At 46.0% G+C, this 23,124-nt stretch overlaps 1 protein-coding gene across 1 annotated transcript; it reads left to right on the forward strand.

Moving 5' to 3' along the window:
* Window positions 1–221: 221 nt before the first annotated feature.
* LOC120053056 (ecto-ADP-ribosyltransferase 5-like) lies at window positions 222–4,557 on the forward strand. The gene is made up of 3 exons (XM_039000307.1): window positions 222–379; window positions 3,253–3,282; window positions 3,526–4,557. The coding sequence occupies exons 1-3, from the start codon at window positions 296–298 to the stop codon at window positions 4,240–4,242; spliced, it is 831 nt and encodes a 276-aa protein (XP_038856235.1). The 5' UTR covers window positions 222–295; the 3' UTR covers window positions 4,243–4,557.
* The last annotated feature ends 18,567 nt before the right edge of the window (window positions 4,558–23,124 follow it).

Raw genomic sequence — 23,124 nt, forward strand, 5'->3', positions numbered from 1 at the left:
TTGCTGCTTCAGTGTGGGAACAGGATTTGTAGTCATGTCTGCTTGTAAAGTCAGAAATCTGACCAGCTATAAGCAGAAATGTTCAGTCTGCAACACACAAGTCCTAAAGCTGAACAATAGAGGAATCTGCATACAGTCTACCTGCACTTGTCATATCCTTTCTGCCTCTGTCTAGATGTTGCTGCTCCCCAACTTCCTGTGGTAAAGGCTTCTTCTTCATCTTCCTTGTCTCAGTGTTACCATAGCTCTGACTGGAGTCTGGAGGATACTGACTAGGCTCATAACATCTTAAGATATGGGGAAAACGTGCGTGGTCGTAATTAGTTTTGTTGTTGTGGCGGTAGCAATGGAGTTGACCCTGGGTCTTTACTTTGGACGGGTGAGATATTTTATTTGATTCATATGTCATTGTTGTCTTCCCCTAAAGATTAGGGGTTCCAGGATAGTCAACACAATCTATAGTGGAACATTGTTTACTGCATCGTATTGTTCTCATTCTGAATTAATTATTTGACATGTTAAGCTTCATAGTTTGATCATCTATATTGACATCAGACATGGGTTTAAACACTTGAAAAAAAAATTCAAATACTTTGAGTGTTTTCTGGAGTCTGCCTGAAGTACCAGATGGGACATTTCTATTGGTTTATTGGGCCAGGCAAGATCAAAATGGCACTTCTTTTTTTGTACGATATTTGAAACTCAGGTCTGATTGACATTATCATCAAAAGCTCAAGTTCCTGTACTATCTGTTGACTTTATCTAATATGAGAGAATATACACTACTGTTCAAAAGTTTGAGGTCATTTAGAAATGTCGTTGTTTTTGAAAGAAATGCACATTTTGTTGTCCATTATAATAACATGAAATTGATCAGAAATACGTTGTAGACATGTTAATGTTGTAAAGCAGTATTGTAGCTGGAAATGGCAGATTTTTCATGGAATATCTACATAGGCGTACAGAGGCCCATTATCAACAACCATCACCCCTGTGTTCCAATGGCACATTGTGTTAGCTAATCCAAGTTTATCATTTTAAAAGGCTGATTGATCATTAGAAAACCCTTTTGCAATTATGTTAGCATAGCTGAAAACTGTTGTCCTGAATAAAGAAGCAATACAACTGGCCTTCTTTAGACTAGTTGGGTATCTGGAGCATCAGCATTTGTGGGTTCCATTACAGGCTCAAAATTGTCAGAAACAAAGAGCTTTCTTCTGAAACTCATCAGTCTATCCTTGTTCTGAGAAATGAAGGCTATTCCATGAGAGAAATTGCTAAGAAACTGAAGATCTCATACAACGCTGTGTACCTCTCCCTTCACAGAACAGCGCAAGCTGTCTCTAACCAGAATAGAAAGAGGAGTGGGAGGCCCCGGTGCACATCTGAGCAAGAGAACAATTACATTAGAGTGTCTATTTTGAGAAACAGACACCTCATAAGTCCTAAACTGGCAGCTTCATTAAATAGTACCCAGGCAGATTGGTTGGGCGGGCGGGCTCAGGGTCAGGACAGGCAAGGGTAAAAACCAGGAGGACGAGAAAAGAGAGACTGGGGAAAAGCAGGAGCTGATACGAAACCGCTAGTTGACTTGACAAACAAGGTGAACTGGCAACAGACAAGCAGAGAACACAGGTGTAAATACACAGGGGATAATGGGGAAGATGGGCGACACGTGGAGGGGGTGGAGACAATCACAAGGACAGGTGAAACAGATCAGGGTGTGACACATAAAAGTGTTGGGCCATGAATAAAGGGCCTTTTGAGTAATTCAGTGAAACATAAAAATTTATTTCACCTAATTTTAACATTTTGTCATAAAGAACACAATAATTTTCATAAAAAAAGACTAATGTTTTATCATCTCCAGAGGATTAAGCATGACAAGTAACTATAAAATGTGACATTTAAAGAAACAGGGTGGACTATTTCAACTTAAATCAGCCATAACTCCACTTGTGACATGGGGAAAGGAAGCTGGTTGTGTCCGATAGAGAATGTGAACTTTACAAAATGTGAATTTAACATAGACATGTTTTATCTATCTATAGGTAACAGGGTTGACGTGCCATGCTCTAAGCACTTTCCCCACAAAACAGATAATGGACAAAAAAAGTAAACACAGCTCACTTGCTATTACACTTTTGAAAAAGTAATAAAAAAACTAAAAGTTTAACAGTATTGAAGAGAGTTCAGATTAAGAGACTTGACTGTAAACCGGAGGGTTAAATGTAAATTCATCACCATCAAATAAAATAAAATGAATCATCTTCAGAATTTTCAAAGCAACAAAATAACTACGGTTTACAATGATGGTGATAACTTGGAGAAATTTCGGTTGATGTGGGACAACTCATTTATTTGATTGAAAACACACTATTATTATTATTATTATTATTATTATCATTTTACTAACTCCATATTGTTCCTCCCAAACCAATCTAATTCTTTCTACACTTTTCCATTACACAAATTTCTCCGCCATTCAATTTTTTATTTTATTTCACCTTTATTTACCCAGGTAGGCCAGTTGAGAACAAGTTCTCATTTACAACTGCGACATGACCAAGATAAATAAAAGCAGTGCGAAACAAACAACACAGAGTTACACATGGAATAAACAAACATACAGTCAATAACACAATAGAAAAATATATATACAGTGTGTGCAAATGAAGTAAGATTAGGGAGGTAAGGCAATAAATAGGCCATAGAGGCATAGTAATTAAAATGTAACAATTAAATACTGGAGTGAAAGATGAATGTGCAGAAGATGAATGTGCAGAATATGAATGTGCAAGTAGAGCTACTGGGGTGCAAAGGAGCAAAAAAATAAACAACAATATGGGGATGAGGTAGCTGGATGGGCTATGTACAGATGGGCTGTGTACAGGTGCAAGGATCTGTGAGCTGCTCTGACAGCTGATGTGGAACTCTATGTCCGTACAACAGAGGACTCTCTACATGCATGGCTGGGTGTTTAAATCTCATTTTTTTCCTAATTTCCAAATTAAAATGATTAAGCCATTCAAACAACCACTGAGGAAAAGTCCATCCCATAATTATCCCACTTACATAACTTCTATAATACGTCTGCCCAGATACTATTCTAACCCATTTCTTATCTTTCAATTGCTCCCATCGAGTCTCTGCTGGAATCCTTTTCTTAATGGGCTTATTTCTTACATCTCTTAGCTCAAACGGTCCAGGCTCTCTCTGGCCGTTCTATAATCACATCTTTTCCTTCCTTAGATATTACCCATGAATCCGGACCCACATATGGTGAGTATGGAATTTTAGTTAGTGTGTGAATCAACTGTTAAATTGAGTGTTTATTCAAAATGTCCACACATAATGTTACAAGGACATAAATGTCACTGTATGTATGAAAACAACCAAAATCTATCGCACAAAAGAGTTAGCCGCCGTTAAAAAATATATTATTTATTTTAAAAAATTCATGGGGAGAAACAGAGACCTAGTAAGTCTTAAGTAATGTATTGAAACTAAATGTTATTTTTACAGGAGCCTTTCCCTTTGGACATGGCCCCTAAATCTATTGATGACCGATATGATGGCTGCAGTAAGTACATGCACAATGATGTGAACACAGTCTACCTCCCACGTGAGAAGAATACCAGTACAGACTTCAATAATGCCTGGAATGAAGCAGAAGAAAAAGCCAAACCACCTATCCATGATCTGCAAAAAGAACACTCCATGGCTATATATGTGTACACAAATGATGAGCCCGAAATCTACCCGGACTTCAACAGACAAGTTAGAGATGGTAGATCTAAATATGGGACAACATTCCAGTACCATTCCCTACACTTCTATCTAACTGAAGCCATTCAGATTCTCAAACAAAGTCAAACAACATGCAAGATCACCTACCGTAGAACCGATGTGTATTTTGATGAGGATGTGGTCAACAACGACATCCGTTTCAGCACCTTCACCTCGAGCACTGAAAACCAGGAAATAGTCAGAGATTCATTTGGAGCTACGTCCTGCTTTAAGATCTCCAAATGTTTTGGAGCTGACATATCATATTACTCTGTATTTACAGAAGAGAGAGAAGTCTTAATTCCTCCCTATGAGGTATTCATAGTGACCAACATCCAGACGAAGTCAACAGAGAATAAACTGTGGTGTGAAGTCGTCTACACATTAAATAGCACAAGAGTTCAGAGTAACTTGAATTGCAAGTTGCAAAAAGAAGCAAAATCAAACCTGTGAAGCAGCTTTTCTGCATTCAACCGCACATCAGAAAAAGGCTACATGACGCTCTATATTATGTTGACAATTACTGTATATCACAGGTCATTTCCCCACCAATGTACGATTAAGTCATCTGTAAAAATGTTAAATGTTTACTTTCTTTCTTTCAGTTGTAATGATCCTGTTAAAGACTATTTAAACTTATTGGTGCCTCAGATTAATAAGATCAAGAGTTATAAAAAATTATAATTTGCTGACATTGAATCAAATTGTAATTTGTGATTTGTTGACATTTGTTAGCATGTGCACTGTGTTTGTTTATATTCACCATTATGTTACTGATTCCCTCCATCAATATTGTGTTTATATTCACCATTATGTTACTGATTCCCTCCATCAATATAGTGTTTCTATTCACCATTTTGTTACTGATTCCCTCCATCAATATTGTGTTTATATTACCCGTTATGTTACTGATTCCCTCCATCAGTATTGTGTTTATATTCACCATTATGTTACTGATTCCCTCCATCAATATTGTGTTTATATTCACCATTATGTTACTGATTCCCTCCATCAATATTGTGTTTATATTCACCATTATGTTACTGATTCCCTCCATCAATATTGTGTTTATATTCACTATTATGTTACTGATTCTCTCCATCCCATCAGTATTGTGTTTATATTCACCATTATGTTACTGATTCCCTCCATCAATATTGTGTTTATATTCACCATTATGTTACTGATTCCCTCCATCAATATTGTGTTTATATTCACCATTATATTCACCAACTTCTTGTGACTGGTTGGACGCCTGCAACCTGACTTTGGATGTCCGTCGAATGGTATTTCCTCTGACACATTGGTGAGGTTGACTTCCGGGTTAATGTTCCTAATGGTAATATCTACTGTATGATTACCTTTCTAACTGACTCCTAATGGTAATATCTACTGTATGATTACCTATCTACCTGACTCCTAATGGTAATATCTACTGTATGATTACCTTTAACTGACTACTAATGGTAATATCTACTGTATGATTACCTATCTAACTGACTACTAATGGTAATAGCTACTTTATGATTACCTTTCTAACTGACTCCTAATGGTAATATCTACTGTATGATTACCTTTAACTGACTACTAATGGTAATATCTACTGTATGATTACCTTTCTAACTGACTCCTAATGTTAATATCTACTGTATGATTACCTATCTAACTGACTACTAATGGTAATAGCTACTTTATGATTACCTTTCTAACTGACTCCTAATGGTAATATCTACTGTATGATTACCTTTCTAACAGACTCCTAATGGTAATATCTACTGTATGATTACCTTTCTAACTGACTCCTAATGGTAATATCTACTGTATGATTCTTCATGTACTGACAAGTAGCTATGTAGTTGGTCTAATGTGCTTCTCCACCAGGTACCTCTCTGATATCTGTCTTCGGTCCAAACAGTTGATAGAATGTCTTAAGTGTCCAATCACCTTCAAGCAGGAAGTTATACTTTGCAAGGTTATACTGTTTGTGGCATCGTTCATATGGAAGTCATGTGATGGCTTGCACTCGATGGCCATAAAGTCATCAGTGTGAAGAGATATTGAGAAGTGTGTGTGGGAAATGCGAGTATTAATAATTTTCATGATTCATAAGCATATAAATCTCTCTCTCTCACTCACACTTGCTCCTTTCTGCTGTTTATGATCACCAGGTCTGCTCCTCTCTCCAGACAGTCCTGTCTGCTGTAAGCCCAGGTTTTCTTCTCAGTAGACAGGAAGTAACATCTGAATCCCAACAGCCTCCATCCTTCAGGACACCTCAACACGGTCCTCATCGTTGGGACTGCAATGTCCCTCTCTTCCACCACTGTTCTAGTACCTACATACAACACACACGGTGTCCACCATATTGGTTTTTAAATATTCGGATCTGGATTGCGTTCAAATAATATCTCCTTTCTCTGGAAGTATGCATTCGTCTAGTACTTCCCACAAATCTAAAAGCATTTGGTTGGTGTAGGTATGGAGACTAGAATGAATTCCCATGTACCAGTCATTTCCATTCAAATCCATGAAGGGAAGTGAACAGGTACGCACACCTGGAGAATTTAGAGATTATTGTGACAAGTTTTTTTCAGGACAGGTATTCCTGATTTTCAGACAACTGTTTAGCTCTGTTGGTGTCAAGTTGTCTAGGTGTTATAATTATTCCAGCTCTGCCCAAACTTGAAAACGGCTTGCTCAACATGTGAAGGATGCAAAGGGACAACTCAATTCCTTTTTAGTGTTTTATTATGGTTTCGATGCCATATGTTGAATATGTTGAAACAGTTGATTTGTTGAATAGAATAGTTGAATGACAGAGGAATAAGGAATAGGGAATAGGAATAGGTTGATAACCTTAAACAGAGATGACACAGCAACAAAGCATGGCTTTGAATAAAGTAAACGTTTAAACAATTTAATCTAGCACTTCAAGCAATTACTTCTGCAGTCAGAAAATATCCACAAAAAAAGAAGTCACCACTCCTACCAGAGTTAAACATGTAAATTGTGCTAAGCACTGGATGCAACATAATAAATAATTCCAAACATTGCATACCAGTTGCGTCTTTAGGGTTGAACAATGAGCTATTTGTATGTTGAGGACCCAAGCAAAGCTAAGCCCAAACATTTTATACCCATGCTTATCTGCCAGGTGCGCATGTAAAAGTAGTCCCTCCAGAAATCCTGGCTCAACTTTTTAGTTCCACCCGTGTTTTTGGGTTATCTGCCCTCTTGAGGCCTGGAGTTCTTTAAAGGAAGAGCTGCCATTGTGCTCATGTTTTGAGTGTTCTGTTTTTTGACGCAACAGTTGGAGAAATCTTCTTTATGTCACATAACAAATTCTAACGAGATATTTAACTGGTACACTACACCTCAATGAACTAGTTTGAGGAATGTGGTGGAAACTCCATCCAGCCATGTTTGCACCAATCAAATGCACACTTCTGGAGAAGGGTAGAGAATCAGAATTCAGCCAGTGTCTAAGTGTACACCACAAGTGCACACATCAGGAGAAAGATGGTTAGAGTAGATGAATGGAGTCCTAGTTACTCAGTAACATCTCTCTTCCATACACGTTTTCACAGCAACAGGAAGTACACAGTGGCCAGTTTAATAGGACTATATGAACATATAAATAACTTTCAGCAGTTAGTATTCATCCTAAAATACACCTTAGGAGCCTCCAACATTTCAGAACATTTAACCTGGAACACATAGTAGCATGTCATGTATCAGTTTCCACACATAAATCATTTTAATGACTGTTTCAAAACCTTTCCCTTGTGAAGGAAGACCCCGTCGTTTGGAAGACAAGATGTTTTCTATTTTTAAAGTATTAGTAATCTGTTTGTTAGTTTATTTTACTCAGTTGGGTTTAGAAGACTTGTGTTCGGGGCATTGGACATCGACCAACCTCATTATCTTAAGGTAAAAAGTGTATGTGGCAAGTGGAAGGAGAATAACCATTGGTTTAAACTTCCATGTGTGTGTCTCTATGACTACGGTGTATTTACCAGTGTTCTGAGATTCAAGTTGTGTATCTATGCTCCTGTCCACAGTATCCTGTCCACATTAGCATGAATCTCCTCAGACTGCTCCATATAAAGGCTAATTCTAATTGCTCCCTTAAAATATACTTTGGTACTTTATGGATCTGCACACAGTACAACAGACAGTATATTATGTTGTATATCCTGTTATACAGCTGTTTTAGCTTAACAGTCTGTTGTGTCTGAGAACGTACAGTGTTATAGGTTTGGGGAGGACTTCACACCTTAACCGGTGGTTTGAGCAGACAGCAACCTCCAGGAAGAGACGCAACAGCAAATAGACACCATGATGAGTGTGTGGATATGTAGCAGGCAGGTCCACTGGTGCATGGTGCTTGGTGTTGCTATTGCTAACCTACACATTGTACCTTGTACTGTGAAGGTTGTGAGTCATTTTCACCTTTCCTTAGCATTTGTGTTAGTGTGTGTGTGTTTCCTCTTAGAACTGTTCTGCCCTCTGTGTGTCCATGTAACACTGTTTAAAGTGTCCAATCACATTAAATCAGGAAGCTAGTAGACCTTGTGAAAGAACATTGTTCCTTTATTTATTAATCTGTGACTTTGTTATTCTTAATAAACATAGGTTAAATCACCCTCCCGGATCCGGGATCCTCCTCATCAAAAAAGCTGACTAGCATAGCCTAGCGGGACAGGGATATCATTTATATAATTTTCATGAAATCACAAGTCCAATACAGCAAATGAAAGATAAACATCTTGTGAATCCAGCCATCATTTCCGATTTTTAAAACGTTTTACAGCGAAAACACAATATGTATTTCTATTAGCTAACCACAATAGCCAAACACACAACCGCATATTTTCACCATGTTTCCACCGCATAGATAGCTTTCACAAAACCGACAAAATAGAGATAAAATTAATCACTAACCTTGAACAACTTCATCAGATGACAGTCTTATAACATGTTATACAATACATTTATGTTTTGTTCGAAAATGTGCATATTTGAGGTATAAATCATAGTTTTACATTGCAGCCACCATCAAAAATATCACCAAAGCAGCCAGAATAATTACAGAGAGCAACGTGAAATAAATAAATACTCATCATAAAACATTTAGGAAAAATACATGGTGTACATCAAATGAAAGATAAATATCTTGTGAATCCAGCCAATATTTCAGATTTTTTTAGTGTTTTACAGCGAAAACACAATATAGCATTATATTAGCTTACCACAATAGCCAAACACACAAAGGCATTTATTCACCGCAATGGTAGCTTTCGCAAAAACCAGCAATAGATATAAAATGAATCACTAACCTTTGGACAACTTCATCAGATGACAGTCTTATAACATCATGTTATACAATACATTTATGTTTTGTTCGAAAATGTGCATATTTAGAGCTGCAAATCGTGGTTATACATTGTGAATATGTAGCAACAATTCCCCAGAATGTCCGGAGATATTTTGGACACTCACCTAATCTGACCAAAGAACTCATCATAAACTTTACATAAAAATACTTGTTGTTTGGCAAATGAAAGATACACTGGTTCTTAATGCAACCGCTGTGTTAGATTTTTAACAATAACTTTACCACAACATACAGCTTGGGTTATTGTGAGACAGCGCTCACCAACACGGAGGAGAATAGGCATCAACATATTACACAGAAATACGAAATAACATCATAAATGTTGTCTTACTTTGCTGAGCTTCCATCAGAATGTTGTACAAGGAGTCCTATTTCCAGAATAAATCGTTGTTTGGTTTTAGAATGTCCATTTCTTCTGTCAAATTAGCAACCTTGGTTAGCATTGTGGCGCGAACATTCCCATCATCTCTTGGCGCAAAGAACAGAAAATACCAAAAGTCCCATTAAACGTTGAATAAACTGATAAAACTCGGTTGAAAAAAACGACTTTATGATGTTTTTCTCATATGTATCAAATAAATTCAGAGCCGGAGATATTCGCCGTGTATACCGAACGCTTTTCAGAAGACAATGTCGAGGTCCCCCGCGCGCCGTCGAAGACAAAGAAAATACCGGACCTGCCACTCCAAGAGCTCTTATTCGGCCTTAGATCAAGCTAGACACCCCATTCAACCTTCCACTGCCTGTTGACATCTAGTGGAAGGGGTATGAAGTGCATACATATCGATAAATAAAAGCCAGTTGAATAGGCAGGCCCTGAAACAGAGCCTTGTTTGCAGATTTTTCACTTCCTGTATGGAAGTTTGCTGCCAAATGAGTTCTGTTTTACTCACAGATATAATTCTAACAGTTTTAGAAACTTCAGAGTGTTTTCTATCCAATAGTAATAATAATATGCATATTGTATGATCTAGAACAGAGTACGAGGCCGTTTAATTTGGGCACGATTTTTCCAAAGTGAAAACAGCGCCCCCCTATTGACAAGAAGTTTTAAACATAGGTAGCCTACTCAATCACTTTTTATAGCTACTGTTTACAGGCCTCCTGGGCCATATACAGCGTTCCTCACTGAGTTCCTTGAATTCCTATCCTATTCCTAATTCCTAATTTTTGGTGACTTTAATACTCCGGAGCCATCATCGACTCAGTGGGTTTTGTCCAACATGTTTCTGGAGCTACTCACTGCCACAGTCATACATACTCTGGACCTAGTTTTGTCCCGTGGAATAAATTTTGTGGATCTTAAAGTTTTTCCTCATAATCCTGGACTATCGGACCACCATTTTATTTTACGTTTGCAATCGCAACAAATAATCTGCTCAGACCCCAACCAAGGATCATCAAAAGCCGTGCTATAAATTCTCGGACATCCCAAAGATTCCTAGATGCCCTTCCAGACTCCCTCCGCCTACCCAAGGACGTAAGAGTACAAAAATCTGTTAACCACCTAACTGAGGAACTCAATTTAACCTTGCGCAATACCCTAGATGCAGTCGCAACGCTAAAAACGAAAAACATTTGTCATAAGAAACTAGCTCCCTGGTATACAGAAAATACCCGAGCTCTGAAGCAAGCTTCCAGAAAACTGGAACGGAAATGGCGCTACACCAAACTGGAAGTCTTCCAAATAGCTTGGAAAGACAGTACCATGCAGTATCGAAGAGCCCTCACTGCTGCTCGATCATCCTATTTTTCCAACTTAATTGAGGAAAATAAGAACAATCCAAAATTTATTTTTGATACTGTCGCAAAACTAACTAAAAAGCAGCATTCCCCAAGAGAGGATGGCTTTCACTTCAGCAGTGATGAATTCATGAACTTCTTTGTGGAAAGATCATGATCATGAGAAAGCAAATTACGGACTCCTCTTTAAATCTGCATATTCCTCCAAAGCTCAGTTGTCCTGAGTCACAAGTGTTTTAGTACTATATCTCTTGACACATTGAGGAAAATAATCATGGCCTCCAAACCTTCAAGCTGCATATTGGACCCTATTTGACCGAAACTACTGAAAGAGCTGCTTCCTGTGCTCGGCCCTCTTATGTTGAACATAATAAATGGCTCTCTATCCACCGGATGTGTACTAAACTCACTAAAAGTGGCAGTAATAAAGCCTCTCATGAAAAAGCCAACCCTTGACCCAGAAAATATTGTAATGACCCAGCCGGGTCATAAAGGAAAAAAGAGACGGACTCTAGGTGTGGGCTATTGTTCAGGCCACAGCCCACGCCGCTAAATGCCGAACGTACACAATTATACCAACACAATTATACCATGTCGAGTTAAGGGTCACTCTCATAGGAACAGATCAAGGCCCCGAACAGAAGAAAGAAAGATGAGACAGTAATCCCTATTTATGCATTTCCAAACCCCGCGGGATTACCCATCATACCCCCCCAACCTTTCCATCTGTCCTGACATATTTAACCCCTGCTAGTATCCATGAGAACCATAACACACCCACAAACACAGAACACAATACCGGGTCGTTACATAGCCCCCCCCCTTTCTAAACCCTAGCCCCTAGGGTTACACAACAAAATCCTTAAAACAACCCGGAGGTCGCATCAGTCTCTTGGGCCTCCCCGTGACTCTCACCGGTGAACCCCCAGAACACTCCTCTGCCCCAATGTCATTTCCAGCGCCCTCCGAAGAAGCAGCCCCCTCCCCAGGCTCAGGTTGCGCTAGAGTCTCCTTGTTAGACTGTTCCCGTGGGCTCACATCAGAGACCTCACTGCCATTCCCTACCGTTTTCCTCCCTCTGTAGGGTGTCAATCGATCCCGGTGGACCACCACCTTCCTGCTCCGTGGGGGGACCTCCACCCGGTACGTCACCTCCCCCACTCTCTCTATCACCAGACACGGCCCCACCCATGCACTCTCCAGCTTTGGGCACCGCCCCTTCTTGCGCGTGGGGTTGTGAAGCCACACACATTCTCCCGCTCCAAAGTGCCTCCCCCTAGCGCGCGAGTCGTAGTGGCGCTTTTGGCGCACCTCTTCGTTCTCGAGTTGCTCTCTTGCGAAGGTGTGAGCCGCTTCTAACCGGTTCTGCAGACGACACACATAGTTCGGGCCAGGCAAAACCCCGTCGTCATTATCAGGAGGGTGGCCAAACGTCAGTTCGGCTGGGGTGCGCAACTCACGACCTAACATTAGTAGTGCTGGGGAGCACGCAGTCGATTCTTGAACAGCCAACCTACACGCCATAAGAATAAACGGTAAGTGGGTGTCCCAATCTCTCTGGTGTTTTGAGGTAACGATGGCCAGCTGCTGTGCTAATGTTCTGTTAAATCTTTCCACCAGCCCATCACTCTGGGGGTGAAGCGGAGTAGTGCGCGTCTTCTCCGCGCCTAACCGTCTACACAACTCTGAGAACACCCGTGACTCTAAGTTTCTCCCCTGGTCGCTGTGAATAGACTGTGGCACCCCAAACCGACTGATTATTCCCCCCACCAACGCATCAGCTACTGTCTCTGCCTCCTGGTCTGGGAGAGCGTAAGCCTCCGGCCACTTGGTGAAGTAGTCCATAGCGGTTAGAATCCACCTGTTACCGCTGTCTGTGGTTGGAAACGGCCCTACTATGTCTACCCCCAGTCTCTCCATTGGCTCCCCTACTGGGAATTGTTGTAGGAGGGCGTGTGACTGACCTGGAGGTCCTTTTTTAGCAGCACACTCGTCGCACTGCCTACAAAAGTCCTCAACATCCCTCCTGTGCCTGGCCCAATAGAAGCCTTTACGCACGCGCTTTAATGTTTTGGAGACCCCAAAATGCCCTGCGCCTACTCCCCCATGAAGCTGCTGTAACACGCTCCCCTGCAGCCTTTTGGGCACCACTACCTGCCACGTAATTTCTCCAGTCGCTAGCTTTTTCCACCCCCTCTGGAGCACTCCCTCAGCCACTCTAAGGACTGTGAATTTAGCCCACAGTCCTTTGGTGACTGGTGATAGAGGGGCTACTTCCCCCCACGGCGGTCGTCTTCTCTCTTCCACCCACCGCAGCACAGGACGCAGCTCTGCGTCCTCCTCCTGGCGACACCTCCACTCCCCAACGTCCACAGCCTCAAGCTCCCGGCACTCTGTCACACTCAGCTGACTCACCGTGGCGGTGACTCCCTCCTCCCTGCACAGTTCTCTCTCTCGCTCCACCCGTTTGGCGCAGTACCCACAGCCATCCTCAGCACACGGGCGGCGGGACAAGGCGTCTGCATTGCTGTGGCGAAGGCCGTCTCTGTGCTCCACCTGGAAGTCGTAGGGTTGCAGCTCCTCCAGCCAGCGGGCAATCTGACCCTCTGGCTCCTTGAAGGAGAGAAGCCACTGCAGGGCGGAGTGATCCGTCCGGACCACAAACGGCAGGCCCCCCAGGTAGTACTTAAAATGGCGTACTGCTGCCACGACAGCCAAAAGCTCTCTCCTTGTCACGCAGTAGCGTTTTTCAGCCTTATCAAAAGCTCTGCTGTAATAAGCTACTACGTGTTCCCCATCAGGACCACACAGAGCCAGCACAGCCCCCAAACCCTCATTGCTTGCGTCGGTGTCCAGGATGAACGGACGGTTCAGGTCTGGTGAGGCCAGGACAGGGGCCTCCATCAGGGCACGTTTGAGGGCCTCAAACGCCTGCTGGTGCTCTTCGGTCCACTGAAAAACAGTGTCCTCCTTGAGAAGGTGGTTCAAAGGAGCCGCTACCCCCGCAAACCCCTTCACAAACCTATGATAGTAGGATGCCAGCCCCAGGAAGCTCTTAACCTCTTTTTTCCCCCCTGGAACTGGCCACCCCCTCACAGCCTCTACTTTGTCTGGCATCGTGCTGATGCCCTCACCACCCAGCTGATGCCCCAGGAACGCCACCTTCCTTTGCATGAAATGGCACTTTCCCGGATGCAATTTTAGCCCCGCCCCCGAGATCCTCTCCAACACTCGCCTAATTGCCCCCAGTGCCCCCTCAAACGATGTGCCGTGCACCAATATGTCGTCTAGGTACAAAACACACTCGTCTCTCGGAACCCCCGCCAGCACTCTGTCCATGAGCCTCTCAAAGGTGGCAAGAGCATTACAGAGCCCGAAGCACAGCACCTTGAACTGCCAATGGCCCCTATCTGTGGAGAAGGCCGTTTTTTCACGTGCCCCTGGCGAGAGGGGCACCTGCCAGTAGCCACTGCGCAGATCAAGGGAGGAGAACCACGAGGACCCTCTCACGTGGTCTAGCGACTCATCAATCCTCGGTAGGGGATAACAGTCTTTAGTGGTGACAGAATTCAGGCCCCTGTAGTCAACACAAAACCTAAGTTTACCCCCTTTCTTAGGCACCATGACGACCGGCGCGGACCATGGGCTATCTGATGGCTCAATGAAATCAGCCCGCAACATGTCAACAATAGCTGTGTCTGCTGCCTCCCTCCTGGCAAGGGGAATACGACGGGGACGAATTTTAATGGGTCGGGCGTCCCCAGTGTCTATTTCGTGCTGAACTAGGTGCGTTTGTCCTACCTCATCTTCCCCCCAAGCGAAGCTATCTTTAAAGTCCACAGCAGCTGCTTTAACTGTCTCTGTTGTCTCTCATCCAGACCCTGACAGTTCTTCAGCCACACAGCCTCGACGGCGTCGATAGCTTCCTCCTTCCCCCCGTCGGGCTGATGGGGTGAAGGAGCCAGTGTGTTTTGGGCTACTGGGCTGCCTGTGCTTGCACCATGATGGGGAGTGAAGGCCGTCGCCGCCGGAGACAGCTGCTGGGATGGCACAACGACCAAGGGAGCAGCCGGGATGACCGGTGGAGTTTCTGCAAGCTTGGAGGAAGACGGAGGGACAGCCCTGCCCCCTGATGGCCCTCCCGAAGGCGACATTCCCACTGTGGCCCCCCCCGACAGCCTCAAAGTGCCCGACGTCAAGTCCAACTGAGCCCCACAGTTTTTCAAAAAGTCCATTCCCAGCATACAGGGGTCCTGCACCGCTGCTACCCACACCGGACACCCCACAGTTCTCCCCCCCCACAGTCACAGATAGCTGACACTTCCCTAACATGGGGGCTAGCTCCCCCGTGACAGTCCGTAGCTGGACATGGGTCGGCTCCACCCGCACCCCAACATGTCTGGTCTCACCAGGGTTACTGTAGAGCCCGTGTCGACCAGGGCCAAACATTCCACCCCCTCTACCTTGACGATGACATTGCGAGCCACCGCCTCGCCCCATGTAGTCCCGTGTAGCTCAGTTGGTAGAGCATGGCGCTTGCAACGCCAGGGTTGTGGGTTCGTTTCCCACGGGGGGCCAGTACAAAAAAGTATGAATATATGTACTTGTAAGTCGCTCTGGATAAGAGTGTCTGCTAAATGACTTAAATGTAAATGAAATGTAAAATGTAAGTCCCCAATGGTGGTACGTCCCACCACAACTACCGGACTAGGAAACACGGCGGCAGCTACACCCTGGGGGAGCAGGTCCCCACCCTCTTGTCTGCGCTGCTGGGTACCTCTTTTGCTTACAGTGGGTTCGGGGGCGGGGGGTTGGGCCCGCGCTGACCCCTGCGCGAGAACCCGCTGTCGTTTCCCTGGTGACGGGAGAATCTGCCACACTCCCGCTGAATGTGGCCAGGCTGGCCACAACCCCAGCAGACAATAGGAGTTGAGCTGACACTGCGACGTTGCCTGGAGCCCCTCTCCATGACAAGCGAAGCAGTCTTGACTAGCCCGCCCAACTCATCAACCCACTCTGGTTTTGTGACCCCTGGCACCCCAGCCACCGCTGCTCTCACCTCTGGTTGACTGGCGACTTCCACTCTCACTCCCTCACCCCAGATCAGCTCCCTCTTCCTGGCTATCTCCACTGCAGCCCGCAGAGATGGTGGGTCCGCCATCTGAACATGCTTACCCAGTTTGGTGGAAGAGAGCGCTCTAATAAAACTGTCCCGTGCCAGCTCGTCTTGCACCCCAATCGGCATAGTTGCATAAGCCCGCCTGGTCAGGCTCAGAATACCACTTGCCAACGCCTTTAATGATTCCCCCTGAAGTCTCTTTTTGTTACTCAGTTCAATCCGCAGCATGTTGGGCTGCGCGTCGCTGCCGAAACGGCCCCCCAATACCTCCACTAGCGCACCGTCGTCGCCCCTCTCGTCCGGGGCTAGCGTTAACAGGCATTCCGACGCCTCCTCTGCCAGGCTCAGGGCAAGCTGTAACGCTTTCGTCTTGTCAGACCACCTCCCGGCTCTAGCCAACAACTCAAATTGAGTGAAAAAAACTTCCCATTTACCTTGTCCATTGAACTTTGGTAGTTTAGCCGCTACCGTGGCTAATGGCAATAGGCCGCTGCCATCTCTGTTTACATAAGCAGGCCCAGCCATTTCCGCACCCGGTGACGTCGATATCCCCGTCGCCGTGACGTCTGCTCTCGAGCGGTGTGAAGGAAAACCCGCCAGTTCTGCCATCTTGCTGACTGACAATTTAACTCTCGCCATGTGGCTCTCCAGCTCTTCTACGGCAGTCGCCGCCTGACCCTCCCGACCGGGTACCCCCGAGCCCACAACGGACACTTTGTCCGACTCTTCCTTAATTTTCCGCCTTGCCCCAAGCATCATGACCGTAGATGCGAGTCACGCTAAAGCCAACCCGGCCTATACTGAACAGCTAACTCGCCTAGTCTCGATCCCGAATTTCGAAAGCACTTCTGACACCAATGTAATGACCCGGCTGGGTCATAAAGGAAAAAAAGAGACGGACTCTAGGTGTGCAGGTCAGAACACAGGTTTATTCCTAAACTGGGCTATTGTTCAGGCCACAGCCCACGCCGCTAAATGCCGAACGTACACAATTATACCATGTCGAGTTAAGGGTCACTCTCATAGGAACAGATCAAGGCCCCGAACAGAAGAAAGAAAGATGAGACAGTAATCCCTATTTATGCATTTCCAAACCCCGCGGGATTACCCATCATACCCCCCCAACCTTTCCATCTGTCCTGACATATTTAACCCCTGCTAGTAGCCATGAGAACCATAACACACCCACAAACACAGAACACAATACCGGGTCGTTACAATATAATAAAATATCTGCCTATTTCGAATTTCCCATTCCTCTCAATTAAAAAAAAAGAAGCTGTTTCGTTGCAACTAACTGCCTTCTTGAAGACAAACAATGTATACGAAACGCTGAAGCTGAAGAGACTTCACTTGTGAAGGTGGTAAATGACCTTTTAATGGCGTCAGACCGAGGCTCTGCATCTGTTCTCGTGCCACTAGACCTTAGTGCTGCTTTTGATACCATCGATCACAACATTCTTTTGGAGAGATTGGATCCCCAAATTGGTCTACACGGACAAGTTCTGGCCTGGTTTAGATCTTTCTGTCGGAAAGATATCAGTTTGTCTCTGTGGATGGTTTGTCCTCTGACAAATCAACTGTACATTTTGGTGTCCCTCAAGGCTCCGTTTTAGGACCACTATTGTTTTCACTATATATTTTAACTCTTGGTGATGTCATTCAGAAACATGATGTTGTAATAATGCCCGTGTGTAGCTGGTGTTGAGGAGTCAGGCGCAGGACAGCAGACATGAGTAATAAACGTAATTTACTCAAGTATATCCACAAATACAACACAATAATACTAGCCCACAATAACAGATCATATTACAAATAAACAATCACTCACAAACAAACATGGGGGAACAGAGGGTTAAATAATGAACGAGTAATTGGGGGATTGAAACCAGGTGTGTAAGACAAAGACAAAACAAATGGAAAATGAAAAGTAGATCGGCGATGGCTAGAAGGCCGATGACACACAGCTGTACATTTCGATGAAACATGGTGAAGCCCCAAAATTGCCCTCCCTGGAAGTCTGTGTTTCAGACATAAGGAAGTGGATGGCGACAAATGTTTTACTTTTAACCTGTCTAGGATGAGTGAGTATATCAGGCTAATTGTCTTAACGCTCCTTTTCATGTTTTCATTGACACTTTTTGAGACAATGCACAACGTTTTTACAGACAAAAGTAGACATATGTATATCAAAGTATTGTTAATTAATAATTGAAACAGGACATTGTATAAGCATACTGCCAACAATACATAAAAACATAACGTCATGAATCGTGTAATCTTCTCTCATATCTCAGTGGGCTCGGAGGTTGTTCACAAGGATGAATGACTCATCAGGAAACCACACTTACCTTGACACCTGGGATGTTTGCTTGGACCAGGGCTATGTTGTGCCAGTACTATTCCATGCTGTCCAGGTCCTGTGCTCCTTACTCGGGATGCCAGCTCTTGTCTGGTGCCTTTGGCTCTCTCTGAGTGGAAGTCTCTCTGGAGGTCTGAAACCCACCCAGGTCTTCCCTGTTAACCTGTTTGCAGTGGAGCTGGTGTTCTGTATCCAGGATCTCCTTGAGGTTGTCAGCTACCTACTCAGTCAGAATGTCATTTTACGGAAAGCTATTTATGTCCTCTATCACTTGTCCTGGATCTGCAGGCCCCTGCTCCAGAGCTGCATCTGTGTGGAGTGCTACCTGGCGGTGGTCCAACCTGTGGCTTTCCTCAAGTACAGACTCCGGAGGTACAGGGTGGCATGTTCAACCGTGGTCTGGGTGTTATCGCTCATCAATGCATGTTTTGTAATCCATTCTATGAGTTATGTAAAAAACACAGTGTATGTGCTTATTAGTGTCTATTGCCTTGGGGTGGCCATCATTTCTCTCTGCTGCTTCTTCATCCTGCGTGTGCTGAAGCAGCCTGGTCCAGGAGAGGTAGAGGGGGGCAGAGGGGGAGAGAAGAAACAGGGGACGACAGACCCACATAAGATGAGAGCTTTTGGGATCGTCTTAACCAACCTGGTGATTATCTTGGCGAGCTCCATCGCGGTGGTTGTTGGTTACGCCACCCTTTCATCCAGTCTTGACTACAACTGCAATGTCACCCCCATGATGCTGATTCTTAACAATTTCAGTGTCCTGGTCTCACCGCTGATGCACCTCCACAGAGAGGGAAGGCTGCCATGCCCTAGAGGGTCAGAGACACGTTAGTCTTACAGTTGCAGGCACTAAAGTACAGTGTTTTTACAAACGTGTTGTGCACTGTCAAACATAGTCATGCACAGTCAGTCCCCTTTACAGGAGACGATAGAGCGCTGTGTTAAATAAACACTGAAGAAAGATCTGCCAGTTTCGCAGCGCAGCCTAACTTCATAGTGCCCGCAACTGTAGTTTAAACATACGTAGATATGGCCGTGGCACACATTTTATTTTATAAATAGTTCGGAATGTTTTAAACTCGGACAAAACAGAGATGCTAGTTCTAGGTCCCAAGAAACACTGAGATCTTCTGTTGAATCTGACAATTAATCTTGATGGTTGTACAGTCGTCTCAAATAAAACTGTGAAGGACCTCGGCGCTACTGTAACGTTCGTCTTGTGGTGAATGAACGGACCAAGGCGCAGCAGGTGATGAATACATACTGATTTATTAAATGAAAGACGAAACATTAATGAACACTAGAACAAACTACAAAACAATAAACGAAGGCAACAGACCTGAAACAAACGAACTTACATATAGACGAAGAACGCACGAACAGGAACAGACTACCTAAAACGAACGAACAAACTAAACAGTCCCATGTGGTATACACAAACACAGGAACAATCACCCACAAACAAACAGTGAGAACAAACTACCTTAATATGGTTCTCAATCAGAGGAAACGTCAAACACCTGCCTCTAATTGAGAACCATACCAGGCAACACATTAACCCAACATAGAAAACACATAACATAGACTACCCACCCCAACTCACGCCCTGACCAACTAAACACATACAAAACAACAGAAAACAGGTCAGGAACGTGACAGAACCCCCCCCCCCTCAAGGAGCGAACTCCGGGCGCACCCCTAAAACTCAAGGGGAGGGTCTGGGTGGGCATCTGTCCGCGGTGGCGGCTCCGGCGGAGGACGAGGACACCACTCCACCACTGTCTTTGTCCCCCTCCTTAGCGTCCCTTGAGTGGCGACCCTCACCCCCGACCATGGTCCAGGAACCTTCACCAACGCCCCTCCTAAATAGAGGAGACAACTCAGGACAGAGAGGTAGCTCAGGACACAGAGGTAGCTCAGGACAGAGAGGTAGCTCAGGACAGAGAGGTAGCTCAGGACAGAGAGATCGCTCCGGACAGAGAGGTAGCTTAGGACAGAGGGACAACTCTGGACTACTGGCAGCTCCGGACTGAGTGGCAGCTCTGGACTGTAGGGCAGCTCCGGACTGTAGGGCAGCTCCGGACTGTAGGGCAGCTCCGGACTGTAGGGCAGCTCCGGACTGAGTGGCAGCTCCGGACTGAGTGGCAGCTCCGGACTGAGTGGCAGCTCCGGACTGGGTGGCAGCTCCGGACTGAGTGGCAGCTCATGACCGTGGGACAGCTCATGACCGTGGGGCAGCTCATGACTGTGGGGCAGCTCATGACTGTGGGGCAGCTCATGACTGGAAGGCAGCTCATGACTGGAGGGCAGCTCATGACTGGAGGGCAGCTCATGACTGGAGGGCAGCTCATGACTGGAGGGCAGCTCATGACTGGAGGGCAGCTCATGACTGTGGGGCAGCTCATGACTGTAGGGCAGCTCATGACTGTAGGGCAGCTCATGACTGGAGGGCAGCTCATGACTGGAGGGCAGCTCATGACTGTAGGGCAGCTCATGACTGGAAGGCGGCTCTGGCAGCTCCTGACTGGCTGGCGGCTCTGGCAGCTCCTGACTGGCTGGCGGTTCTGGCAGCTCCTGACTGGCTGGTGGCTCTGGCAGCTCCTGACTGGCTGGCGGCTCTGGCAGCTCCTGACTGGCTGGCGGCTCTGGCAGCTCCTGACTGGCTGGCGGCTCTGGCAGCTCCTGACTGACTGGCTGCTCTGGCAGCTCCTGACTGGCTGGCGGCTCTGACAGCTCCTGACTGACGGACGGCGCTAATGGCTCGGGACAGACGGGCGGCTCTAATGGCTCGTGGCAGACGGATGGCTCAGATGGCGCTGGGCAGACGGATGGCTCAGATGGTGCTGTGCAGACGGATGGCTCAGATGGCGCTGGGCAGACGGATGGCTCAGACGGCGCTGGGCAGACGGATGGCTCAGACGGCGCTGGGCAGACAGATGGCTCAGACGGCGCTGGGCAGACGGATGGCTCAGACGGCGCTGGGCAGACGGATGGCTCAGACGGCGCTGGGCAGACGAGCAGTGCAGGCGGCGTTGGGCAGACGAGCAGTGCAGGCGGCGTTGGGCAGACGAGCAGTGCAGGCGGCGTTGGGCAGACGAGCAGTGCAGGCGGCGTTGGGCAGGCGGCCGACTTCGACCTGCTGAGGCGCACAGCAGGCCTGGTGCGTGGTGCCGGAACTGGTGGTACCGGACTGGAGACACGCACCTCAAGGCTAGTGCGGGGAGCAGGAACAGGGCACACTGGACTCTCAAAGCGCACTATAGGCCTGGTGCGTGGTACCGGCACTGGTGGTACCGGGCTGAGGGCACGCACCTCAGGGTGAGTGCGGGGAGAAGGAACAGTGCGTACAGGGCTCTGGAGACGCACAGGAGGCTTGATGCGTGGTGCCGGAACTGGAGGCACTGAGCTTGAGACACGCACCACAGGGAGAGTGCGTGGAGGAGGAACAGGGCTCTGGAGACGCACTGGAAGCCTGGTGCGTGGTGTAGGCACTGGTGGTACTGAGCTGGGGCGGGAAGGTGGCGCCGGATATACCGGACCGTGCAGGCGTACTGGCTCCCTTGAGCACTGAGCCTGCCCAACCTTACCTGGTTGAATACTCCCCGTAGCCCGTCCAGTGCGGGGAGGTGGAATAACCCGCACTGGGCTGTGTTGGCGAACCGGGGACACCATGCGTAAGGCTGGTGCCATGTACACCGGCCCGAGGAGACGTACTGGAGGCCAGATATGTAGAGCCGGCTTCATGGCACTTGGCTCAATGCTCAATAGAGCCCGGCTAGTGCGGGGAGGTGGAATAACCCGCACCGGGCTATGAACACGTACAGGAGACACCATGCGCTCTACTGCGTAACACGGTGTCTGCCCGTACTCTCGCTCTCCACGGTAAGCCCGGGAAGTTGGCTCAGGTCTCCTACCTGACATCGCCACACTCCCCTTTATCCCCCCCCCCAAGAAATTTTTGGGTGAGCCTCTCGGGCTTCCAGCCGCTCTGCCTTGCTAGCGCCTCATAATGCCGCCTCTCCGCTTTAGATGCCTCCAGCTCCGCTTTGGGGCGGCGACACTCCTCTGGCTCTGCCCAGGGTCCTTCTCCGTCCAGAATCTCCTCCCATGTCCATTCCTCCTTGACCCACTGCTGCTGTCGCTGCTGCCCGTTAACCCGCTGCTTGATCCGGGTTTGGTGGGTGATTCTGTAACGTTCGTCTTGTGGTGAATGAACGGACCAAGGCGCAGCGGGTGATGAATACATACTGATTTATTAAATGAAAGACGAAACACTAATGAACACTAGAACAAACTACAAAACTATAAACGAAGGCAACAGACCTGAAACAAACGAACTTACATATAGACGAAGAACGCACGAACAGGAACAGACTACCTAAAACGAACGAACAAACGAAACAGTCCCATGTGGTATACACAGACACAGGAACAATCACCCACAAACAAACAGTGAGAACAACCTACCTTAATATGGTTCTCAATCAGAGGAAACGTCAAACACCTGCCTCTAATTGAGAACCATACCAGGCAACACATTAACCCAACATAGAAAACACATAACATAGACTACCCACCCCAACTCACGCCCTGACCAACTAAACACATACAAAACAACAGAAAACAGGTCAGGAACGTGACAGTTACTCTGGACCCTGATCTCTCTTTTGACAAACAAAGCAAGACTGTTTCAAGGATAGCTTTTTT

Source organism: Salvelinus namaycush, chromosome 8 (genome assembly GCF_016432855.1).
Source record: "Salvelinus namaycush isolate Seneca chromosome 8, SaNama_1.0, whole genome shotgun sequence".
NCBI lineage: Eukaryota > Metazoa > Chordata > Actinopteri > Salmoniformes > Salmonidae > Salvelinus > Salvelinus namaycush.